The sequence below is a fragment of the Pelodiscus sinensis genome, chromosome 30 (genome assembly GCF_049634645.1).
Source record: "Pelodiscus sinensis isolate JC-2024 chromosome 30, ASM4963464v1, whole genome shotgun sequence".
In the NCBI taxonomy this organism is placed as follows: Eukaryota; Metazoa; Chordata; order Testudines; family Trionychidae; genus Pelodiscus; species Pelodiscus sinensis.
In genome coordinates this window covers 258,407-278,500 of record NC_134740.1, presented here as the reverse complement: position 1 = coordinate 278,500, position 20,094 = coordinate 258,407, and the positions used below count along the sequence as shown (strand labels likewise).

Genomic DNA, 20,094 nt, shown 5'->3' with positions numbered 1-20,094 from the left:
CCTTCGGGGACTACTGGATGCACTGGTACCGACAGGCCCCCGGGAAGGGCCCCGAGTGGGTGTCCGCCATTAGCTATTGGGCCGGAACCGACAAGCGGTACGCTGGGTCGGTGCAAGGGCGATTCACCATCTCCAGAGACAACCCCAACAACCGGCTCCATCTGGAGATGGGCGGCCTGAGAGCCGAGGACACGGCGGTGTATTACTGTCAGAGAGACACCGTGAGCGGCAGGGACTGGAACCGCGTACAAAAACCTGCCGTCGGCCGCGGGGCAGGGTCCCACACACCGCACTGACCCGGGGAGAGACTGTCCCCGCGCTGCAGCCAACACCTGGGGAGCCGTAATTTGAGGGGGGGGGGCAGTGAAGGCTGCCAAGGCTGAGGCGCATTAATTGGCCTTTATCCTCCTCCCGGACTCCCACTTCCCCGAATCCCTGAAGCAGGGGGTCCCACAGAGAACAGCCTCCTTCCCAGCCCCGATTCATTCCCCAGCAGGCCCCTTCCCAGCAGGGGTGCCTAGCCGGGGTCCCGTGGGAAAAAGTAGCGAGTGAAACCTTGTGGCATCTCTGTGAGGGCGCGTAGGGGTTCCGCCCATCCTACAGTCCCATAGCGGGAAGAAGAGACTCGCCAGCCAGTAGAATAGGGAGGGTTTATTGCTTCTCCAGGATACAGACAGATGTGGTTACAGGAGTCCCCGCCAGGATGCCTCAGACCCTTTGGGTTAGGGGGTCCATCTCCCCCCTAGACTCTCAGCCCTCAGCTTAGGCTGTTCCCTTCATGTTTTCCAGCCAGCAACTGACCCTTCCCCTCCAACCTCTCTTCCTTTGTTCCCTCCCTGCCCTCAACCGGTCGGACAGGTTGGGTCTTTGCCTAGGTGACGTTAGGCAGCCGTCCTGCTGGGCACTGCTACAGATACCGGCCACTGGGGGTCACCCGCAGCCCAAACACAGCCACCAGTGGATGCCCAGAGTGTATGGCCTGGCCATTATCAGAATCACCGGCAAGAGGGCAGAGTTAAGAGTAGCTGGGCAGCCTGCGTCCTGGCATGGCCGAGTTTGTGAAGCCAGGGCTATGCCCCCTTAATGTTCCCTTAAACTACCCAAAGAAGAAAAATCCAAACATTTTAATTCTATGGCACCCAGCTGAGTTATTGGCAGTTGGCATTTTCAGAGATGCGCACTTCTTGTCTTAGATGCGCACATCTCGATTTGAGGCACCAATGCGCACCTGCTGTTACGATCCCCCCAGTAGGGGGCAGGACGCCTTGTTGCTCTTCTACAGTATCTATCCTCTCACCTGAATCATTCCCGCGCGTCTTCTATCCCAGTACCCACCACTAGGGGGCAGCGCCCGTTCTCTTTGGCGCTCTCCAATCTGCGTGCGACCTTCACTGGCCGCTGCAATATTGGACTCTGCCCACGGTCACTATCCCCTGATGGCGGAACAGAGTGTTCGGCGCTGGCTGCAGACACATCATGAGAAGCGCCTTGAGAAAGTTTTTCCCTCTTCGGGTGCCTGTTGGTCGGTTTCCAGGCTGCCATGCAAGGTGCCCGGCCAAGAGCTTCTCCCAACCCGCTGTCGTGGCATAGGTCTGGGAGTGCGGCTGCACGCTCACACACAAGGGCTGCTGATGTCCGAGCGCCCTTCCCCCACATACAGACCTTGGGCGCAATTGGGGCTGCCCAGGCTGGGGAGACACGGCCCGGTTCTGTCGGGAATGAACCCAGGCTCCCCTTGGGCGTTTTGACGAGTCACTGGGGGGGGGGGGGGGGGGTGGAACCGGCATTGCCAGACTGGAAATTAATCTGTTGAAAACACAAAGTGCCCAGCGCGAGAGATTTGTGTCCGCCTGGCCCCCACACTGCGCCCCTGCTGGGGATCGGCGGCTGCCCAAAGGGACTGGACACGGTGTTGGATTGGTCTGTCGGGAGAGAAAGGAGAAAATGCAAACAGAGTGACGTCATTTCCCCTCTCCCCCCGCTCCCCCCCGTCCGCCCAGTGTCTCTCCCGGCAGGGGACAAGCGCGGCCGACCCGGGTGCCTGCAGGGATCACTCACCGGTTCCCAGCCGGGGGAGTCTCCCCGGGCCGCTCGGCGCACGATGCTGCTCTGGCTGCGCGTTGCTTTCCTGGCGGCGCTACCCCAAGGTGACCGTGGGCCGGAAGGCCGCGGGGAACCGGGGGTCCCGACTCCCGGGGCTCACGGCTAAGGCCGCTCTCTGCTGTGTCCGCAGGTGCCCGAGCGCAGGTCCGGCTGGTGGAGTCCGGGGGCGGCGTGAAAAGGGCCGGAGACTCTCTGCGCCTCTCCTGCAAAGGCTCCGGCTTCACCTTTAGCAACTTCACCATGAGATGGTTCCGCCAGGCCCCCGGGCAGGGGCCCGAGTGGGTGGCTACGGTCAGCCAGCCCAGCGGATCCAAGCAGTGGTATTCCGAGGCTGCCAAAGGGCGATTCACCATCTCCAGGGACAATCCCCGTAACACGACGCATTTACAAATGAGCGGCTTGAAACGCGAGGACAGCGCCGTGTATTACTGCGCCAGGCGCACCCACAGCGAGGGGAAGCGACTCTGCGCTCGTACAGAAACCTCCCCCTGAAGATCCCGGGCCGGGGTTCCCCGGGGACGGCGCTCGCGCCCCGCACGTTGAGAAATCAAGCAGAGTGGTCCCCGCCTCCCGCGCCAGGCCGGGGTTGGAGGAGAGAGACAGGCGCTGCTGAATCCGAGCTCCCTGGGGAGCGCAGAGGGTGCGTCCCGGCGCAGGGAGAACGAACAGCTGCATCCGGCCTCAAGCTGCGGCTTCGCCAGCGACTCTCTGCTCAGAAACTGCCCAGTGTGGGGCTCCTGCCCCTCCCCAGAGCAGGCAGCGGGGAGGTGGGGCCCTCAGGGCAGGCAGGGGGCAGGCTGAACCCTTACCATCTGTGACGTAGTGGGGGTACCTTGCTGGTTGCTATGCTGGGCAGTGGGTTGTGAGTGACTCCACTGGCTGCTGTCTGCAGCACGGCCCAGCAGGGCAGGGGATGAGTCATTATGCAAGGGGGCTTCCAATCTGTCTCACGAGTTATCTCCCAGGGAGCGGAACAATGGGAAGAAGGGGAGTGGAGACCCCAACGCGCTGTCACACCATCACCTGGATTTTAACCGAGCACAAATGTCTCCAGCGCTGCGCTCAGGACCCAGGAGACAACAACTTCTGAAGTCTGGGAAGGTTGCGGTACATGGGGAAGCTGCAGCCGCTGCCCCGGTCCCTGGCACACCCAACACCCGCAGAGTTAGGGTTGCAGCGGGAACCCGAGTTCTGGCTTTCCCCATGGTACCAGGGGTTGGCTTTGCCTATTTATGATTGTTTTAAAGTAGTTTTAAAAAATGCAATATAAATAAAATAAAATAAAAATAAAAACGTAAACTTTCTTGCTATGTACCCACATTGTCCCCCCAGCCCTTAGTCATCAGTAGAATTGGCATTTTCAGAGGAGTGCGCTCTTTGTCTTAGATGCGCACCACTCCCGCTGGGTTTCCACTTCCTATCCTAGTTGTTGCCGCGAGGGGACGCACGCTTTCTGTGGCGCAGCGTGTAGGGGGCTTACTGTGCACCTTCCATCCCAGTGCCAACCGCTAGAGGGCAGTATGTGTCTTCGGCGCCCTCCGATCTGCGTGCGATTTTCATTGGGGGCTGGAATATCAATCCGACGCTGAGAATCTCTCTGCGTCCCCGCCTGGGAGCTGGGGTCTGTGAGCGGGGCCGCCTGAGGTTAAAAGGCCGCCGCTTGTCCCACAGCCTAGGTCCGCCGAGCCCGCTGGGGCTGCGCTGGAGATGTGGGCGCCCCTCCCGATGGTGCCGTGGGTCTTCCTGGCCCTGGCTCCGGCCCCGCGTGAGTCTCTGCAGGGGTTGCGGGGCTGGGAGCGGGGCAGGCCAAGGAGAGAGGGGGGATTGACTCTCTGGGCACCCGGTTGAAGGCTTGTTTGGGGACCGGGTCCCCTCTTTGTTCCCAGGTGTCCTGGCCCAGGTGCAGCTGGCGGCGTCCGGCCCGGGCGCGGGGCGGGTCTCGGAGTCGGTCACCCTCAGCTGCGCCGTCTCCGGGGTCTCCATCACCGACCCGAGTTACAGCTGGAACTGGATTCGGCAGCGCCCCGGAGCGGGGCTGGAGTCCCTGGGATGGATCTACCCGAGTGACGGGAGAACCGGCTACGCCCCGGCGTTCCAGGACCGAGTCACCATCTCCGCAGACCCCGTCGGGAACCGGGTCTCGCTGCAGCTCCGCTCGCTGAGCGCTGCGGACGCCGCCACCTATTACTGCGCCGCGCACCGTGACACCGGGACACGGAGCCCTCGCACAGAAAGGGAGGGACCCCTGGGACCCACCTCCGGGGCGGGACCCGCCGGGCCTGTGCCTGCTGCCAGCGCCTTCTGCTGGAGCAGCCCCTCTTGATGTGTGTGTGTCTGTGTGGGGGGCGAGGGGTATATGGGATAAGTAGAAAAATGGACAGATAGTGGAAAGGTGCGAGCGCGCGGGCGCACACACACACACTCTGAGGGAGAGAATGGAGGAGAAAGCGCAAACTCCGCCGCCACAGACTGTCACCCCCAGGCATGGCCACCCCTTCCCGCCCCCCCCCCCCACAGACACTCTCCAGTTGCAGACACGTTCCAGCTTCACCGCCCCACCCTCTCCCGGAGTCCGCCGCTGTCCGCTCTCGGGGGCTTGGGCTTGGTGGCTGGCGATCTGCGCGCTCTCCGGCTTGCGAGAGAGACAGTCCCGGGCCAGTGAGGTGCGTGCGCGGGTGCGTGCGGGGCGGAAGGGGGCGGAAAGCGCAGCCTGCAGCTGTAATCGCAACACTCCCTGGAAAGGGGCCCGCAGCCCCCCCCCCCCTTACCGCCCTCCAAGCCTGGAACACAGACCCTGCCGGGGGGGGGGGGGGGGGGAGGTCTGCCCCGCTTCGCTTTCCGGCCGAAGAGCCCAAAAAGCCGAACCCCACCCCTCGGAGACTCCGGGGTCAGCGGACGCTGGACTTCAGGCCGGGTCAGTTCGGGACCCCTCCCCCCGGGCGGGGAAGCGCCGGGCGAGTCCGTCTCTGCGGAGAGCAATTCCCTGCGCGGAACGAAGTGGGGGGAGGGGTCTCTTATAAAGGAGCCGGATATACAAACCGGGGCGGCACTTTCCGGTTTCTAGCTGCGTCCGCAGGGACAATCCGCCGCCGCCTGGGTCCGGGCAGGGACCAGCCAGTGCGCGGAGACCTTCCCCCCCGCACCGGGGGCAATGCGGCGTTGGCTCCCTTGGGTGTCCCTGTTCGCAGCGTTGGGAGGTATTTCGGCGCACCGGAGCAGTGCGCACCGCCCGGGCAATGGCACAGTCCCGCTCTCTGACCCGGGATCGCTTTCTGTCTCCCTCAGGGGCCCGGGCCCAGGAGCGGCTGGAGGAGTCCGGCGGGGGCGTGACGAAGGCTGGAGACTCTCGGCGCCTCTCCTGCAAAGCCTCCGGGTTTAACTTCAGCAGCTTCAACATGTATTGGTACCGCCAGGCCCCCGGAGAGCGGCCGGAGTTCGTGGCTAGGATCAGCTTCCCCAGCGGGTCCAAGCAGTGGTATTCCGAGGCTGTCGAAGGGCGATTCACCATCTCCCGGGACAATCCCCGCAACACGACGCATTTACAAACCAGCGGCCTGAGACCCGAGGACAGCGCCGTGTATTCCTGCGCCAGGCGCACAGCGCGGGAATCGAGTCTGCGCTCGGACAGAAACCTCCCCCTGCAGGGCGCGGGGCGGGGTTCCCTGGGGGCGGCGCTCGCGCCCTCCGCAATGAGAACTCGGAACCCCCCCGCGCCCCGCCGAAGGGCCCTGTGCGCAGCGGGAGCAGGGCGTGGAGACGGGGGCGGGGAGGCGGCTTCGTTTCCCTTTCACCCTCCCTCCAGACGCGTCTCGGGGGTCGCAAGAGGCAGAATCGCATCGGTCCGCGCAGGGAAGGGCTGAACCCTCCGGCTCTGCCACCGACTCCTCCCTCCTGTGCCGCTCGGCCAGCCATGGCGGCCTGGCTGCGGGGCGCGCTCCTGCTCGCGGCCTGGCCAGGTGGGGAAACCTCTGGGAAAGCAGGGAGCCGAGAGAGAGAGAGATTGTGCGGCGTGTCTGGCTCTTCGTCTGTCTGTCCACCCGGCTTCGGTCTGTCCGTCTGTGCCACTCTCCCTCCGTGCGTCGGCAGCCGCCTAGACATCGTCACACATCGCCTCTTTCTTTCTTTCTTTCTTTCTTTCTTTCTTTCTTTCTTTCTTTCTTTCTTTCTTTCTTTCTTTCTTTCTTTCTTCCTTCCTTCCTTCCACGCCGCGTTCCTTGCGCACTGTTCCGCGTTTCTGTCTCTCTCCAGTCCCCAATGCGCTTTCTCCCTCTGCCGTTTTCTCTCCGCCCACCCGCGTTTCTCTCTCTGCTGCCCCCAATCTCCACCGGGGCTTTTCCTCCGCCGCAGAAACTCCCCGCTTCTCCCGTGTATTCCTGGTGCGTATTGTGAGCTCCCTTCCTCCCCCCGGGCACGGACAGGGCCCATTACGCTCCTTCATTGTGGGTTCCCCGCAGGCGCCCGGTCCCAGTTGCAGCTGGCGGAGTCCGGGGGGGCCGTGGCGGAGGAAGGCGAGTCCCTCCGGCTGACCTGCACAGGCTCCGGGGGCTCCTTCGGCAGCTACACCATGTTTTGGTATCGGCAGCGGCCCGGGACGGAACCGGAGTTTGTCTCGCGTATTAACACCGACGGGACAGACCCGCGTTACGCGACCTGGGACCAAGGGCGATTCACCATCTCCAGGCACAACTCCCGGAGCGAGGTGTACCTGGCCATGCGCAGGCTGAACCAGGCGGACTCCGGCCGCTACCTCTGCGCGGCGAGAGACCCACAGCGCGGGGAGCCCGGTGCGAGCTCCGACAAAAACCTCCCGGCTCGGAGCTCCAGGCTCCTTCCCAGCCCGGCAGCCCCGGGAGGTTTGGGGGGCGGGGTGGAGACCGCGGGAAGCGCTGGACAGTGAGTCTCTGCAGAGCGCACCGGCGGGTTGTGACACCCAGGAGATATTTGGGGGGGGAGGGGAAGCAGAAAACGCCCAACCTCCCCATTTCCAGTGCAGGGCGGACTCGGGCAACGTCACCGAAAAACTACACAGAGCGCTGGGAACTGATTCTGAAGAGAACTGGTACGGCACTGACGTCACTTCCCGTCTGGGTTGCTGCTCGCTCAGACCGGCAGCTCACACATCTCTGGTGCCAAGAGAGGGCGCCCGACAGCTGCGTGTTCTCCTCCTTTCTTGAGGTTCATTGGGAAAGCGCGCGCGGGGGGGGTGGGGGTTGTTTTTTGAGTGCGCGCCTACCATGTGAATTACGGCACGGCTCTGCAAGCAGATGCCCTGCAGACAGGGGAGCTGCCGGCAGATCTCGGGCTGCCCCCCCCCCCCCCCCCCGGTGGGAGGCATGGGCCCCCGGCTCCTCGCTGCGCTGCTGGCCCTGGCGCCCTGTGAGTGCCGGGGCGGGGGTATAAGGAGAGGGCGGCGGGTACAAGTGTGTGTGTGTGTGGGGTGGGGGTTGTTCGCTGGCCCATTTCCCTGTTCATTGATTCATTCGTAGGTGGCCTGGCCCTTGTGGAGGTGGGGCGGGTGTCGGAGCCGGTCACCGTCAGCTGCGCCGTCTCCAAGGTCGCCGTCACCCACCAGAATTTAAGCTGGCACTGGGTCCGGCAGCGGTCCGGGGCAGGGCTGAAGTACGTGGGATGGATCTATCCGAGCAACGGGGACACCGGCTACGCCCCGGCGTTCCGGGGCCGAGTCACCATCTCGGCAGACCGCGCCCAGAATCTGTTCTCCCTGCAGCTCCGCTCGCTGAGCGCTGCGGACGCCGCCACCTATTTCTGCGCCGGGACACACAGTGACACCGGGACAGGCGGGGCCGGGACAAGAACTGAGTCACTTCACAAGGAAGGTGGGGCCTGCCCGAGGCGGGAAGCGGGGCGGGGAGGCAGGGGTGTTGCTGTGGCATTGGGCAGCCATTGGCGATAAAACCACAAACGTATCCACACAGCAACGAAACGCCCCCTCAGCACAACCACCACAACACAACGACATGACAAAGAACCACCCAAAGCGTCACCAGCGCGGGGAATCCACCCGCAACGGGCTACAAGGTGGACACAGAAAAAACCTTCCTTGGGCAACTCACAGATCAGTCCCCACCGCACCGCGAGCAGAGGACGCACCGCCCAGCGCCCAGGAAACCCCACGGCGGCGCGCAGGGTGTGACTACGCAGTCGGGGTTCCCTCGATGCTGCAGCTCCCTTGTAGCACGAACAGACTCCCCAGCCAGTAGAATAGAGGGAGTTTATTGCTTCTCCGGGATACAGCACAGCACAGATGCAATCTGGTTACAGGGGCCTGGGTGAGGATGCTTCAGGCCCCTTGAGATGGGGGTGACTGGGCCCCTAAATCCCAGCTCCCTACTTAGACTGTCTCCTCCAGGGCTCCAGACAAGACTCACGCTTTCCCCAACCCTCCAGTTACCTTGTTCAGCTTCTTTCCTTAAATTGTACAACTGGTTTTAGCCACTACCCTGGAGGGTAAGGCACCCCCTGCTGGGCTGTGCTTACAGACAGCTACCAGTAGGGGTCACCCACAGCCCACAGCCCAAGCTTAGCAACCAGCAAGGATCTTACACTATACCACGCAGGGGCTGTTGAAAGTTTCTTGCTGTTCCCTTGGGACTCTGCTAGGGGCTCACGCTGCATGTTTAACCGGCCAGATGGACAAGACGCAACGCACCGGCCAGTGCAAATCGCTTCTTGCCATGAGGAAGCCCCTGGGAAAGCCACGGGTGGCTTAAAGAATCAAGGGAAACTCCGACTTGTCAGCCTCTCCGGTGTCTGTGTCAGTCGCAGGGCGCGCGCAGACGCTGAGGGATGCGGAATTGGTGGGGAGCAGGGAGCGGGGCTGGGAGATCTCAAGGAGGGAGGTGAAAGGCAGGAAGGAGCCTGAGTCCCTCTGGGTTTCGCTTTGGAATTCGGGCGCCTGACTCCCTTCGGCACCACTGAAAATCCTAACCCAGCGCACAAGCAGGAGACGGGGGTGGGGGTGGGAAAGCAGAGCGTGGGTGCGAAAGAGAGACGCAGAGTCCTTGTGTAAAAGATGAAAAGGAGCCAGGTAAGGAGGAGAAACCTCCCCCTGCAGGGCCCGGGGCGGGGTTCCCTGGGGGCGGCGCTGGCGACCCGCGATATGAGAGCCCGGGGGGCCTCGCCAGCCCCCAGCAGGGAGCCCGCGCGCAGCTGGAGCAGGGCGTGGGAGGGGGCTTCGTTTCCCTTTCAACCTCCCTCAGCCGGATCTCGGAAGCCGCGAGGCAGAATCGCATCGATCAGCGCAGGGAAGGACTGAATCCCACCGGCTCTGCCACCGACTCGTCCCGCCCCTGCCGCTCGGCCAGCCATGGCGACCTGGCTGCGGGGCGCGCTCCTGCTCGCGGCCTGGCCAGGTGGGGAAACCTCTGGGAAAGCAGGGAGGGGGAGGGGGGAGAGAGAGAGAGCTCGTGCGGCGAGTCTGGCTCTTCGTCTGTCTGTTCACTCGGCCTCGGGTCTGTCCGTCTGTGCCACTCTCCCTCCGTGCGTCGGCAGCCGCCTAGATATCGTCACACATCGCCTCTTTCTTTCTTTCCTTCCGCGCTGTTCCGCGTTTCTGTCTCTCTCCAGTCCCCGCTGCGCTTTCTCCCAGCCGGGGTCCCGCTGCCGTTTTCTCTCAGCCCACCCGCGTTTCTCCCTCTGCTGCCCTCAATCTCCACCGGGACTTTTCCTCCGCCGCAGTAACTCCCCGCTTGTCCCGTGTATTCCTGGTGCGTATTGTGAGCTCCCTTCCTCACCCCTGTGAAAGCCCCGAGCACGGACAAGGCCCATTAAGCGCTTTCATTGTGGGTTTCCCCGCAGGCGCCCGGTCCCAGTTGCAGCTGGCGGAGTCCGGGGGGGCCGTGACGGAGGAAGGCGAGTCCCTCCGGCTGACCTGCACAGGCTCCGGGGGCTCCTTCGGCAGCTACACCATGTTTTGGTATCGGCAGCGGCCCGGGACGGAACCGGAGTTTGTCTCGCGTATTAACACCGACGGGACAGACCCGCGTTACGCGACCTGGGACCAAGGGCGATTCACCATCTCCAGGCACAACTCCCGGAGCGAGGTGTACCTGGCCATGCGCAGGCTGAACCAGGCGGACTCCGGCCGCTACCTCTGCGCGGCGAGAGACCCACAGCGCGGGGAGCCCGGTGCGATCTCCGACAAAAACCTCCCGGCTCCGAGCTCCAGGCTCCTTCGCAGCCCGGCAGAGCCCCGGGGAGGTTCGGGGGGCGGGGAAGAGACCGGAGGATGCGCCGGACAGCGAGTCACTGCAGAGCGCGCCAGCGGGATGTGGCTCCAGGAGATATTGGGGGTGTATCGCGGGCCCATTCAGTGTAACCGAAAAACAAAGCGCTGGGAACTGATTCTGAAGAGGACGCGTACAGGAATGACGTCACTTCATTCCCGGGTTGCTGCTCGCTCAGGCCTGCCGCTCACTCATCTCTGGTGCCAAAGGAGGGCGCCCGACAGCTGCGTGTTCTCCTCCTTTCCAGTGGTTCATCCGGAAAGCGGATGGGGGAGGGAACTTTTTTGACTGCGCGCCTACCGTGCGAATTACCAGACGGCTCTTTAAGCAGATTCCGCGCAAAGAGGGGAGTCGCCGGCAGATTTCAGGCTGTCCACCCGGTGCGAGGCATGGGGGCCCGGCTCCTCGCTGCGCTGCTGGCTCTGGCGCCCTGTGAGTGCCGGGGCGGGGGTATAAGGAGAGCGGGGGCGGGGTCTTTGCTCGCTGGCCCATGTGTTTGATCGTTGGTTTGTTCCCAGGTGTCCTGGCCCAGGTGCAGCTGGCGGCGTCCGGCCCGGGCTCGGGGCGGGTCTCCGAGCCGGTCACCCTCAGCTGCGCCGTCTCCGGGGTCTCTGTCACCGACCAGAATTACGAATGGCACTGGGTCCGGCAGCGCCCCGCAGCGGGGCTGGAGTCCCTGGGTCGGATCTATGCGAGTACCGGAGGCACAAGCTACGCTCCGGCGTTCCGGAGCCGAGTCACCATCTCCGCAGACGCCGCCGGGAACCAGGTTTCGCTGGAGCTCCGCGCCCTGGTTGCTGCCGACGCCGCCACCTATTACTGCGCCGCGCACAGTGACACCGGGACAGGCGCGGCTGGGACAAGAACTGAGCCCGTTCACATGCTACGGGCCCCGGGCGGGAAGCGGAGAGAGCAGGAGCGGGTGTGGGGGGAAGGGGAGGGGGGAGGAGTTGCTATCGAAATTTGCAGATATTCGAGAGAAAACCACAAACGCATCAAGATAGCGACGAAAAGCGTCCCCCGGCGAACCACCACTCAGCAATATGACTGCTAGACCCCCTAAGTGCTCAGCAGCGCGGGTCATCAACACGCAAAGGCCAAAAAATACACAGAAGAAACCTTCAGAGGCCAACACACCCACCAGTCTCCACCACACCGGAGGCAGGGAACTCACTGCCCAGCGGACAGTCCCTTGGGACTTTGCTAGGGGTCGCGGTGTATGGAGAGAGCTCCAGCTACAAACGTGGAACTCACAGACTAGAGCAAATCAATCTTTTTGCCACGAGAAATCCCCTGGGGATGCCCCAGCAGATCGGTGGCTTCAAGGAATCAAGGGAAACTCCAACATCTCAACCTGTCCAGTGTCTGTCTCCGCCCCAGGGCGCGCGCAGACGCTGAGGGATGCAGACTTGGTGAGGAGTAGGCGGTGGGGCTGGGAGATCTCAAAGGGGGGGTGGTAAAAGGAAGGAGTCTGATTCCCTTTGGGTTCCTCTTGGAATTTGAGCGACTAACTCCCTCCACAACCACTGAAAATCGTAACCCAGAGCACAAGTAAGGAAGGGGGGAGAAAGTAGGGGGGAAAAGAGACACAACGTGTTAGAAGAGATTAAAAGAAGCCACATAAGGAGGAGAAAGTCAATAGACAAGTGCCCTTTACTCCTCTGAAAACAAGAACTAGGGGCCATGCAAGGAAATTAACAGGCAGCAGGTTTAAAAGGCAGAACAAGGCAGATACAACCTGTGGAACTGCTTGCTAGAGGATGCCCCGAAGGCCAACACTATAACGGGGCTAAAAAAAAGAGCTAGATCAATTCATGGAGGATAGATCTAGCAATGGCTATTAGCCACGGGAGCTGGGCTGGTGTGCCTGGCCTGGCCTGGCTGGTTTGTTAAGTGTTAGGATGTGGAAGATAGTGTGAGAGTCAGCAAACCTCTGTGACAGGAATCAAACTTGTGACTGAAGTTAAGCTCCAGCCCTTCCCTGTGTTTGGCTGGGCTGTATCCGGGAGAAGCAATAAACTCCCTCTGTTCTACGGGCTGGGGGAGTCTGTTTGTGCCATTACAGGGGTGCAGGAGTCCGGGGAACCCCGACAGGTCATCACAGTTGCATACAGGAGGGCACTCAGTGCCCAGCAGTTACTGGTGTCATGTGACAAAGGTGGGTGTTTGTTGTCTCAGAGAACAGCCCAGAGTTGGAGCTGTGGTGTCTGGGACCCTGGTGACCCCGCCCCTGCTCAGAGGACAGCTGACCCCAGTGAGGGGAGAACATTGGAGGGAGGAGAAGAGGCAGAGAAGAGGGTCCCAGGCAACCCACTCACCTGGGAAGAAGACAATGGACTGGGGAGGGGTGCTATTGCTGGGGACATTGGAGGCTCTGCTCTGAGGCTGGGGGTTGTTTTTGGAGGACTGAGTACAGAACAGGCAGAGCTCAGCTGGCTGCAGGGGAGGCTGACCTGCGGGCTGAGGGCCTAGGCCCACTGGCTGGAGGGACCCCTTGCTGTGTTCAAAGCTCAATAAACCCTCCTGTTTGGTGCTGGCTGATAGTTGCTCTGGTCCAAAGAACAGGGGGGCACCATCCCCTCTAGGAGTAGAGGCCCTGGGCGGCCAGAGGGATGGGACCCCCGAGGGGGCTCACCGCAGAGGCAGGCAGCTGAAGGCCCTGAGAGGCGCCGTCCCAGAGGCAGGGGGCAGACCCCCAGGTGAGAGTGGGCCCCCCAAGACAGGGTCGCTGTACTGGAGTGGACACCCTGCGAAAGGGCTGTGTCACTGCTGCTGGAGGGGAGGGGGCTCCCCGAGAGGGGGGTTCCGCTCAGGAGCAGAGGGGCCATGTGCAGGCAGGACCTGTGAGCCTGACAGTCCGATACAGGAGGACGGGCTGGGGGGAAGGGGATCTCACTGCGAGGCTGAGCGCCCTGTATTCACCCGGGACTCCGACTTCTCTTTCCTTCCCCTCCATCCCACCCCAACTTCCCCGCCTTTGGCCAGGCTGCTGGAGAACCCCCGGGAAAGCAGGGGGGCGGGACTGCCTGTGCCTGGCCGCTCCTCGCTGTCACCGTGTTCCCGAGCCGCTTTGCCGGGGCAGGAACGGCTCCGCTCGCTGGGGCTTCCCTCCGAATTAGCACGTTCACACGGCGCCTGTGCGGCGGCGGGAGGCGCGCGGATCCTTTTCTAGCACGTTCCTTCGCCTCCCCCTCCCCTGGCTCCTCCGCCCTCGCGGTGTCACCAGTGAAGAATGAGGAGCCGGCCTCCAGAAGGGGGATCCCCGCACCTCTGAGCGGGGGGCGGAGTGGAGGAGCCGCGGCTCCGCGTTTCAGCCGGCCGGCTCGGGACCGTACGAGGGAGGGGGAAAGGGGTCTCTTGGGGGCATTTACTGCCGGAGGAGGGTCTCGCGTGTCCCTGCCGCTCGGGGGTGGGGCCCCAGCGCCCGCCGAGTCCCTGAACTCCGCTCCAGTGGGCCGAGAGCAGGCACCATGGCCGCGGGTTGCCCCGCCGGGCTCAGCGTCCCCAGCAGGCGCAGCAGCCGGCCGCCCAGCGCCGCCCTCCAGCAGCGCACAGAGCTCCCAGCGCCCCGGGGCCAGGCGCAGGCCCCGATCTGCCGGGCGCGGGGTTCCCAGCGCGGGGCGGCCTCCGCGGGGCTCCCCGCCTGCTCTTCCCGCGGCCGCAATGCCGCCCCTGGCAATGGCACCTGCTTGTTTTGCTGGCGCGTAGAGCCCGCCCTGGATACAACAGGAAGGGCCCCGCAGGGTGGGCGCTGAGCTCCCCATAACTAACCGCAGAGCGGCCCCCCCCTCCCCCCGCCCAGCCCAGCCCAGCCCAGCCCAGCCCAGCCCAGCCCGGCGGCTCCTGCGGTAGCACCAGGCCATGCCGCCAGGGGGCGCCCGCGCTCTTTATAGGGCCCATCCCCAGCTCTGGCACACAGCAGCGAGCAAATCGGTGCCTTGCCGGGCCTGGGCGCTGGGCGCGAAGCAGGCAGAGGTTCGCGGCCTCCGACTCATCCCCCAGCGCAGCGCTGTCGGGCCCGCAAGAGACTGCGCTGGACATGTGGGCGCCCCTCCCGATGGTGCCGTGGCTGCGGTGCGCGATCCTACTAGCGGCCTGGCCAGGTGGGGAAACCTCTGGAATAGCAGGGAGCCGTGTGTCTGTCTTCGTCTGTCCGTCTGGGCCCCTCTCCCTCCGTGCGTCGGCAGCCACCTAAACATCGTCACACATCGACTCTTTCTCTCCTGCCTTCCCTGCGCGCTGTTCCGCGTTTCTGTCTCTCTCCAGTCCCCCCTGCGCTTTCTCCCAGCCGCGGTCCCTCTGCTGTTTTCTCTCCGCCCACCCGCGTTTCTCCCTCTGCTGCCCTCAATCTCCACCGGGACTTTTCCTCCGCCGCAGAAACTCCCCGTTTGTCCCGTGTGTTCCTGGTGCGTATTGTGAGCTCCTTTCCTCACCCCTGTGAAAGCCCCGGGGCACGGACAAGGCCCATTACGCTCCTTCATTGTGGGTTTTCCCACCAGGCGCCCGGTCCCAGTTGCAGCTGGCGGAGTCCGGGGGGGCCGTGACGGAGGAAGGCGAGTCCCTGCGGCTGACCTGCACAGGCTCCAGGGGCTCCTTCCGCAGCTACGACATGTTCTGGTACCGGCAGCGGCCCGGGACGGCACCGGAGTTTGTCTCACGTATTTACAGCGACGGGAGTGGCATAAAGTACGCGACCTGGGCCCAAGGGCGATTCACCGTGTCCAGGGACAACGCCCGAAGCGAGATGTCCCTGGCCATGCGCAGCCTGCGCCGGGCGGACTCCGGCCGCTACCACTGCGCGGCGAGAGACCCACAGCGCGGGGAGCCCGGTGTGAGCTCCGACAAAAACCTCCCGGCTCGGAGCTCCAGGCTCCTTCCCAGCCGGGCAGAGAGGGGAGTCTGTGAGTCTCTGTAGAGGGCGCCGGAGGGATCTCACTCCCAGGGGATATTGGGGGGGGGGGGGGACACCGAACCTGCCCCCTTCCAGTGGCGGGCGCGAGGAATTTCCCGAAAAACAAAACAGAGCGCTGGGAACTCATTCTGAAGAGGAGTGGTACAGGAATGACGTCACTTCCCGCCTGGGTTGCTGCTCGCTCAGGCCTGCCGCTCATTCACCTCTGGTGCCAAAGGAGGGCGCCCGACAGCTGCGTATTCTCCTCCTTTCCTGTGGTTCATCGGGAAAGGGAAGTGGGGGAGGGGGCTGTGTTTCAGTGCGCGCTTACCGGTCAGAATTACGGGACGGCTCTTCAAGCAGATACCCGCAGAGAGGGGAGCAGCCGGCAGATCGTGGGCTGCCCCTCCCGGTGTGAGACATGGGGCCCCGACTCCTCGCTGCGCTGCTGGCCTTGGCCCCGTGTGAGTTCCGGAGCGGGGCTCTAATGGGGGGGGGGGGCTTTGCTCGCTGGCCCATGTGTTTGATCGTTGGTTTGTTCCCAGGTGTCCTGGCCCAGGTGCAGCTGGCGGCGTCCGGCCCGGGCGCGGGGCGGGTCTCCGAGCCGGTCACCCTCAGCTGCGCCGTCTCCGGGGTCTCCATCACCGAGCGGTACAACTACTGGCACTGGGTCCGGCAGCGCCCCGGAGCGGGGCTGGAGACCCTGGGACGGATCTACCCGTATAACGGGGATACTCGCTACGCCCCGCCGTTCCAAGACCGAGTCACCATCTCCGCCGACCCCGCCGGGAGCCGGGTCTCGCTGCAGCTCCGGGCGCTGAGCGCTGCGGACACCGCCACCTATTACTGCGCCAGACACACAGTGACACCGGGACAGGCGGGGCTGGGACAAGAACTGAGCCTCTTCCCAGGGCACGTGGGGCCTGCCCGGGGCGGGAAGCGGAGCGGGGTGGGTAGGTGTGTGTGTGTGTGGGGGGGGGGGGGGGGTTGCTGTGGAAATTTGCAGACATTGGAGAGGAAACCACAAACGCATCAACACAGCAACGAGAAGCGCCCCCCGGCCACCCACAACCCAACGAGGTGACAAACAAACCCCCAAAGTGCTCACCAAGGCAACGGGCAATAACGACAACGTCATCTTGAAGGTTTATTGTAGTTCCCTGGGGACTTTGCTAGAGGCTCACACTGTATGTAGAAAACTGCAGCTACAAAACATGCAACACAGGGGCCAGTGAAAATCAATTATTTCCTCGGAGAAAACCCCTCGCAAAGCCAGGGCGGGTCGGTGGCTTTAATGAATCAAGAGAAACTCCAATTTCTCAGCTTCTGCGCTCTCTGTCCCTTCCCAGGCGGGAGCAGAAAGTGAGAAATGCGGATTTGGTCGGGTGTGGGGGCGGAGGGTTTTTGTTGGCATTCGTGCACCTAACTCCCTTCAGCACCACTGGAAATCCCAAGCCAGAACACAAAAAGCGGTTGGGGGTGTGGGGTGGGGGGAGAGACACAGAGTCAGGGTGGAAGAGATGAAATGGAGCCACATAAGGAGCAGAAAGTAAATAGACCAGAGTTCTTTACTCCTCTGAACACAAGAATTAGGGGATCATGCAAGTAAATAAACAGGGAGAAGGTTAAAAGAAACAAAAGGCAGCACAAGACAGAACCAACCGGTGGAACTCCTCGCCAGAGGATGCTGAGAAGGCCAAGACACTAACAAGGCTCCAAAGAGCGCTAGTTCAATTAATGGAGCTTAGGTCCATCCATGGCGAGGAGACAGGATGGCCAGGGCTGGTGTCCCTGGTTTGCTAGAGGCTGCAAATGGGCGACAGGGGAGGGATCATTTGATGTTTGCTTCACTCCCTCTGGGGCACCTGGCACCGGGCACAGTTGCAAGGCCGGACCCTGGGCCAGAGGGACCTTTGCTCGGGCCCAGTCTGGCCGCTGCGGCTGCCGCTGATAGTCTGGAGACTCCCAAAAACCTAACCGCACAGCCGCCCCCTCTGGCCCCGCCCCAGCTTAGAGGCTCCTGCGGTAGCACCAGGCCAGACCGCCAGGGGGAGCCCGCGCTATTTCTAAGGGCCACCGCCAGCCCCGCTCCCAGCAGGCAGCAAATCTCTGCGTGGCCGCGCTGGGCTCTGGGAGCGGGGCCGGCAGAGGTTCGCGGCCCGTCTCCCAGCAGAGCTCCGCCGGGTCCGCCAGGGGCTGCGCTGGAGATGTGGGCGCCCCTCCCGATGGTGCCGTGGGTCTTCCTGGCGCTGGCCCCGCGTGAGTCTCTGCGGCGGGTGCGGAGCTGGCCCGGGGGAGGGGGTTGACGCTCCGGGCAGCTCCTTGAAGGCTTGTTTGGGGACTGGGTCCCTTCTGTGTTCCCAGGTGTCCTGGCCCAGGTGCAGCTGGCGGCGTCCGGCCCGGGCGTGGGGCGGGTCTCGGAGCCGGTCGCCCTCAGCTGCGCCGTCTCCGGGGTCTCCGTCACCGATGAGGAATACGAATGGCACTGGGTCCGGCAGCGCCCCGGAGCGGGGCTGGAGACTCTCGGATGGATCTACCCGTATGACAACGACACTACCGGCTACGCCCCGGCGTTCCTGGACCGAGCCAACATCTCCGCCGACCCCGCCGCGAACCAGGTCTCGCTGGAGCTCCGCTCGCTGAGCGCTGAGGACGCCGCCACCTATTACTGCGCCGCGCACAGTGACACCGGGACAGGCGGGGCTGGGACAAGAACTGAGCCTCGTCACAGGATACGTGGGGCCTGCGCGGGGCCCGGAGCCGGGAGGAAGGAAGGTGGGGGGGGGGGGAGAAGGGGCAGCCATTGGAGAGAAAACCACAAAGGCCTCAACACAGGAACGAAAAGCACCGTCAGCAGAGCAGCGAGAACCACATGACAAACAGAGCTCCAAGCAGCACAGCAGCCCGTCAATACATGAGAGGCAAGAATGAGGAACCAGCAAGCTACAAAGTACCGAAACCAAAAAACAACCACCCCTCAGTGGCCCAACAAACAAATCAATTCCCAACATGCCCACGTCAGACAACAGGCGCTGCCCCGCACACACTGGCCAGTAACAGCGCAACACAACCCACAGGGGATGTTGAAGGTTTGTTGCAATTCCCTTGGGACTGTGAGAGGCTCAGCTCCAGCTACAAAACACGCAACACACGGGCCAGTGCACAGAAGGCTCTTTTTATTTTTTCCCTTCAGGACAAAACCCCTCGGAAAGTCAGGGCGGGTCTGTGGCTTCAATGAGTTCAGAGAAATTCCAGTTTCTCACCCTCTCCAGAGTCTGTCTCAGTCACGGGGCGGGAGCAGACAGTGCGAGATGCAGCCTTAGTGGGGATGGACGGTGGGGGTGAAATAGGGATAAAAGGAAGGAAGGAGTCTGACTCCCTTGGGGTTTTTTTCCACCAATCTGGGTGCCTAACTCCCTTCGGCAAGATTGGAAATACCAACCCAAAGCACAGCCAAAGAGTGCTGGGGAAAGAGAGACAGAGTCAGTGTGGAAAAGATGAAAAGCAGCCACATAAGCAGGAGAATGTAAATAGACAAGAGCTTTTTACACCTCACGGCACAAGCACTAGGGGTCAGGCAAGGAATTATGAGGCAGGAGGTTTAAAAGAAACAAAAGGCAGAGACAACCGGTGAAACTCCTTGCCAGGGGATGCCATGAAGTTCGAGACTATAACAGGGCTCAAAAAAGAGCTGGATCAATTCATGGAGGAAAGATCTATCCATGGCTCTTAGCCATGACCAGCTGGGTTGGTGTCCCTAGCACCTCTGTCAGACTCTGGCAATGGATACACTAAAAACACAACAAACACTCTGGTCACACTTCAAAGACTAACAAAACTTGTGGATGGGATCATGAGCTTCTGTGGGAGCAACCCACTTCTTCAGATGATAGGAGTGTTACAAGTCCAGATCCAAGAGAAACGCCAATTTCTCACCCTCTCCAGGATCTGTCTCAGTCACGGGATGGGAGCAGACAGTGAGAGATGCAGATTTGGTGAGGATGGAAGGGGTGGGGTTGGGGATTTCAGAGCAGGTGAATGGTTAGAGGACCATGACTCGTTCAGGGTTTCATTTGGAATTCCAATGCCTAACTCCCTTGGGCACCACTGTGAATTTTAACGGAGAGCAGGCCTAGGATGCCTCAGCCCCCCTTGAGATGGGGGAGACTGGGCCCCTAAATCTCAGCCTCTTTCCCTAGGCTGTCTCCTCCATGCTCCCAGACAGAAACTAACTCACTCCCACCCCTGCCTCCAGCCAGGGCTCCACTCCCCTTCTTCCCATTGTTCGGCTCCCTGGGAGATCACTGGTCAGACAGGTTCAAAGCCCCCTTGCATAATGACTCATCCCCTGCCCTGCTGGGCCGTGCTGCAGACAACAGCCAGTGGAGGTCACCCACATCCCACTGCCCAGCAGAGCAACCAGCAAGATACCCCACTACCCAGCACCAAGTAAGCAGGAGAATGTAAGCAGACGAAGTGCCCTTTATTCCTCTGAGCACAAGACCAACGGGCCATGGGAGGAAATCAAGAGGCAGCAGGTTTAAAACAAACAAAAGGCCTCTCAAGGCAGAGACAACCTGTGGAACTCCCTGCCAGAGGATGTTGTGAAGGCCAAGACTCTCACAGGTCTCAGAAAAGAGCTAGATCAATCCATGGAGGTTAGGTCCATCAATGACTGTTAGCCAGGATGGGCCGGGCTGCTGTCCCTGGTCTCTGTGCTTGGGACTCTGACAATGGCAGAGGGGGGGGGGCTCCCTCGATCTTTGCTTCGCTCCCTCTGGCGCTCCCGGCACAGGGCACCTGGTCAAGGCAGGACCCTGGGCCGGAGGGACCTTTGTCCGGGCCCAGTCTGGC

The 20,094-nt window shown here is 62.4% G+C and overlaps 1 protein-coding gene and 1 long non-coding RNA gene across 2 annotated transcripts; one reads left to right on the top strand and one right to left on the bottom strand.

Moving 5' to 3' along the window:
• Positions 1 to 205: 205 nt before the first annotated feature.
• LOC142821073 (uncharacterized) lies at positions 206 to 5,611 on the bottom strand. The gene is made up of 3 exons (XM_075911867.1): positions 5,233 to 5,611; positions 2,059 to 4,866; positions 206 to 1,922 (listed from the first exon to the last, which is right to left on the bottom strand). Exons 1-2 carry the CDS (start codon positions 5,609 to 5,611, stop codon positions 3,776 to 3,778), a joined length of 1,470 nt encoding a protein of 489 aa, XP_075767982.1. The 3' UTR covers positions 206 to 1,922; positions 2,059 to 3,775.
• A 3,608-nt stretch (positions 5,612 to 9,219) lies between these two features.
• LOC142821165 (uncharacterized) lies at positions 9,220 to 11,259 on the top strand. The gene is made up of 3 exons (XR_012898103.1): positions 9,220 to 9,476; positions 9,922 to 10,781; positions 10,868 to 11,259. It is a non-coding gene; the product is annotated as an uncharacterized LOC142821165 (long non-coding RNA).
• The last annotated feature ends 8,835 nt before the right edge of the window (positions 11,260 to 20,094 follow it).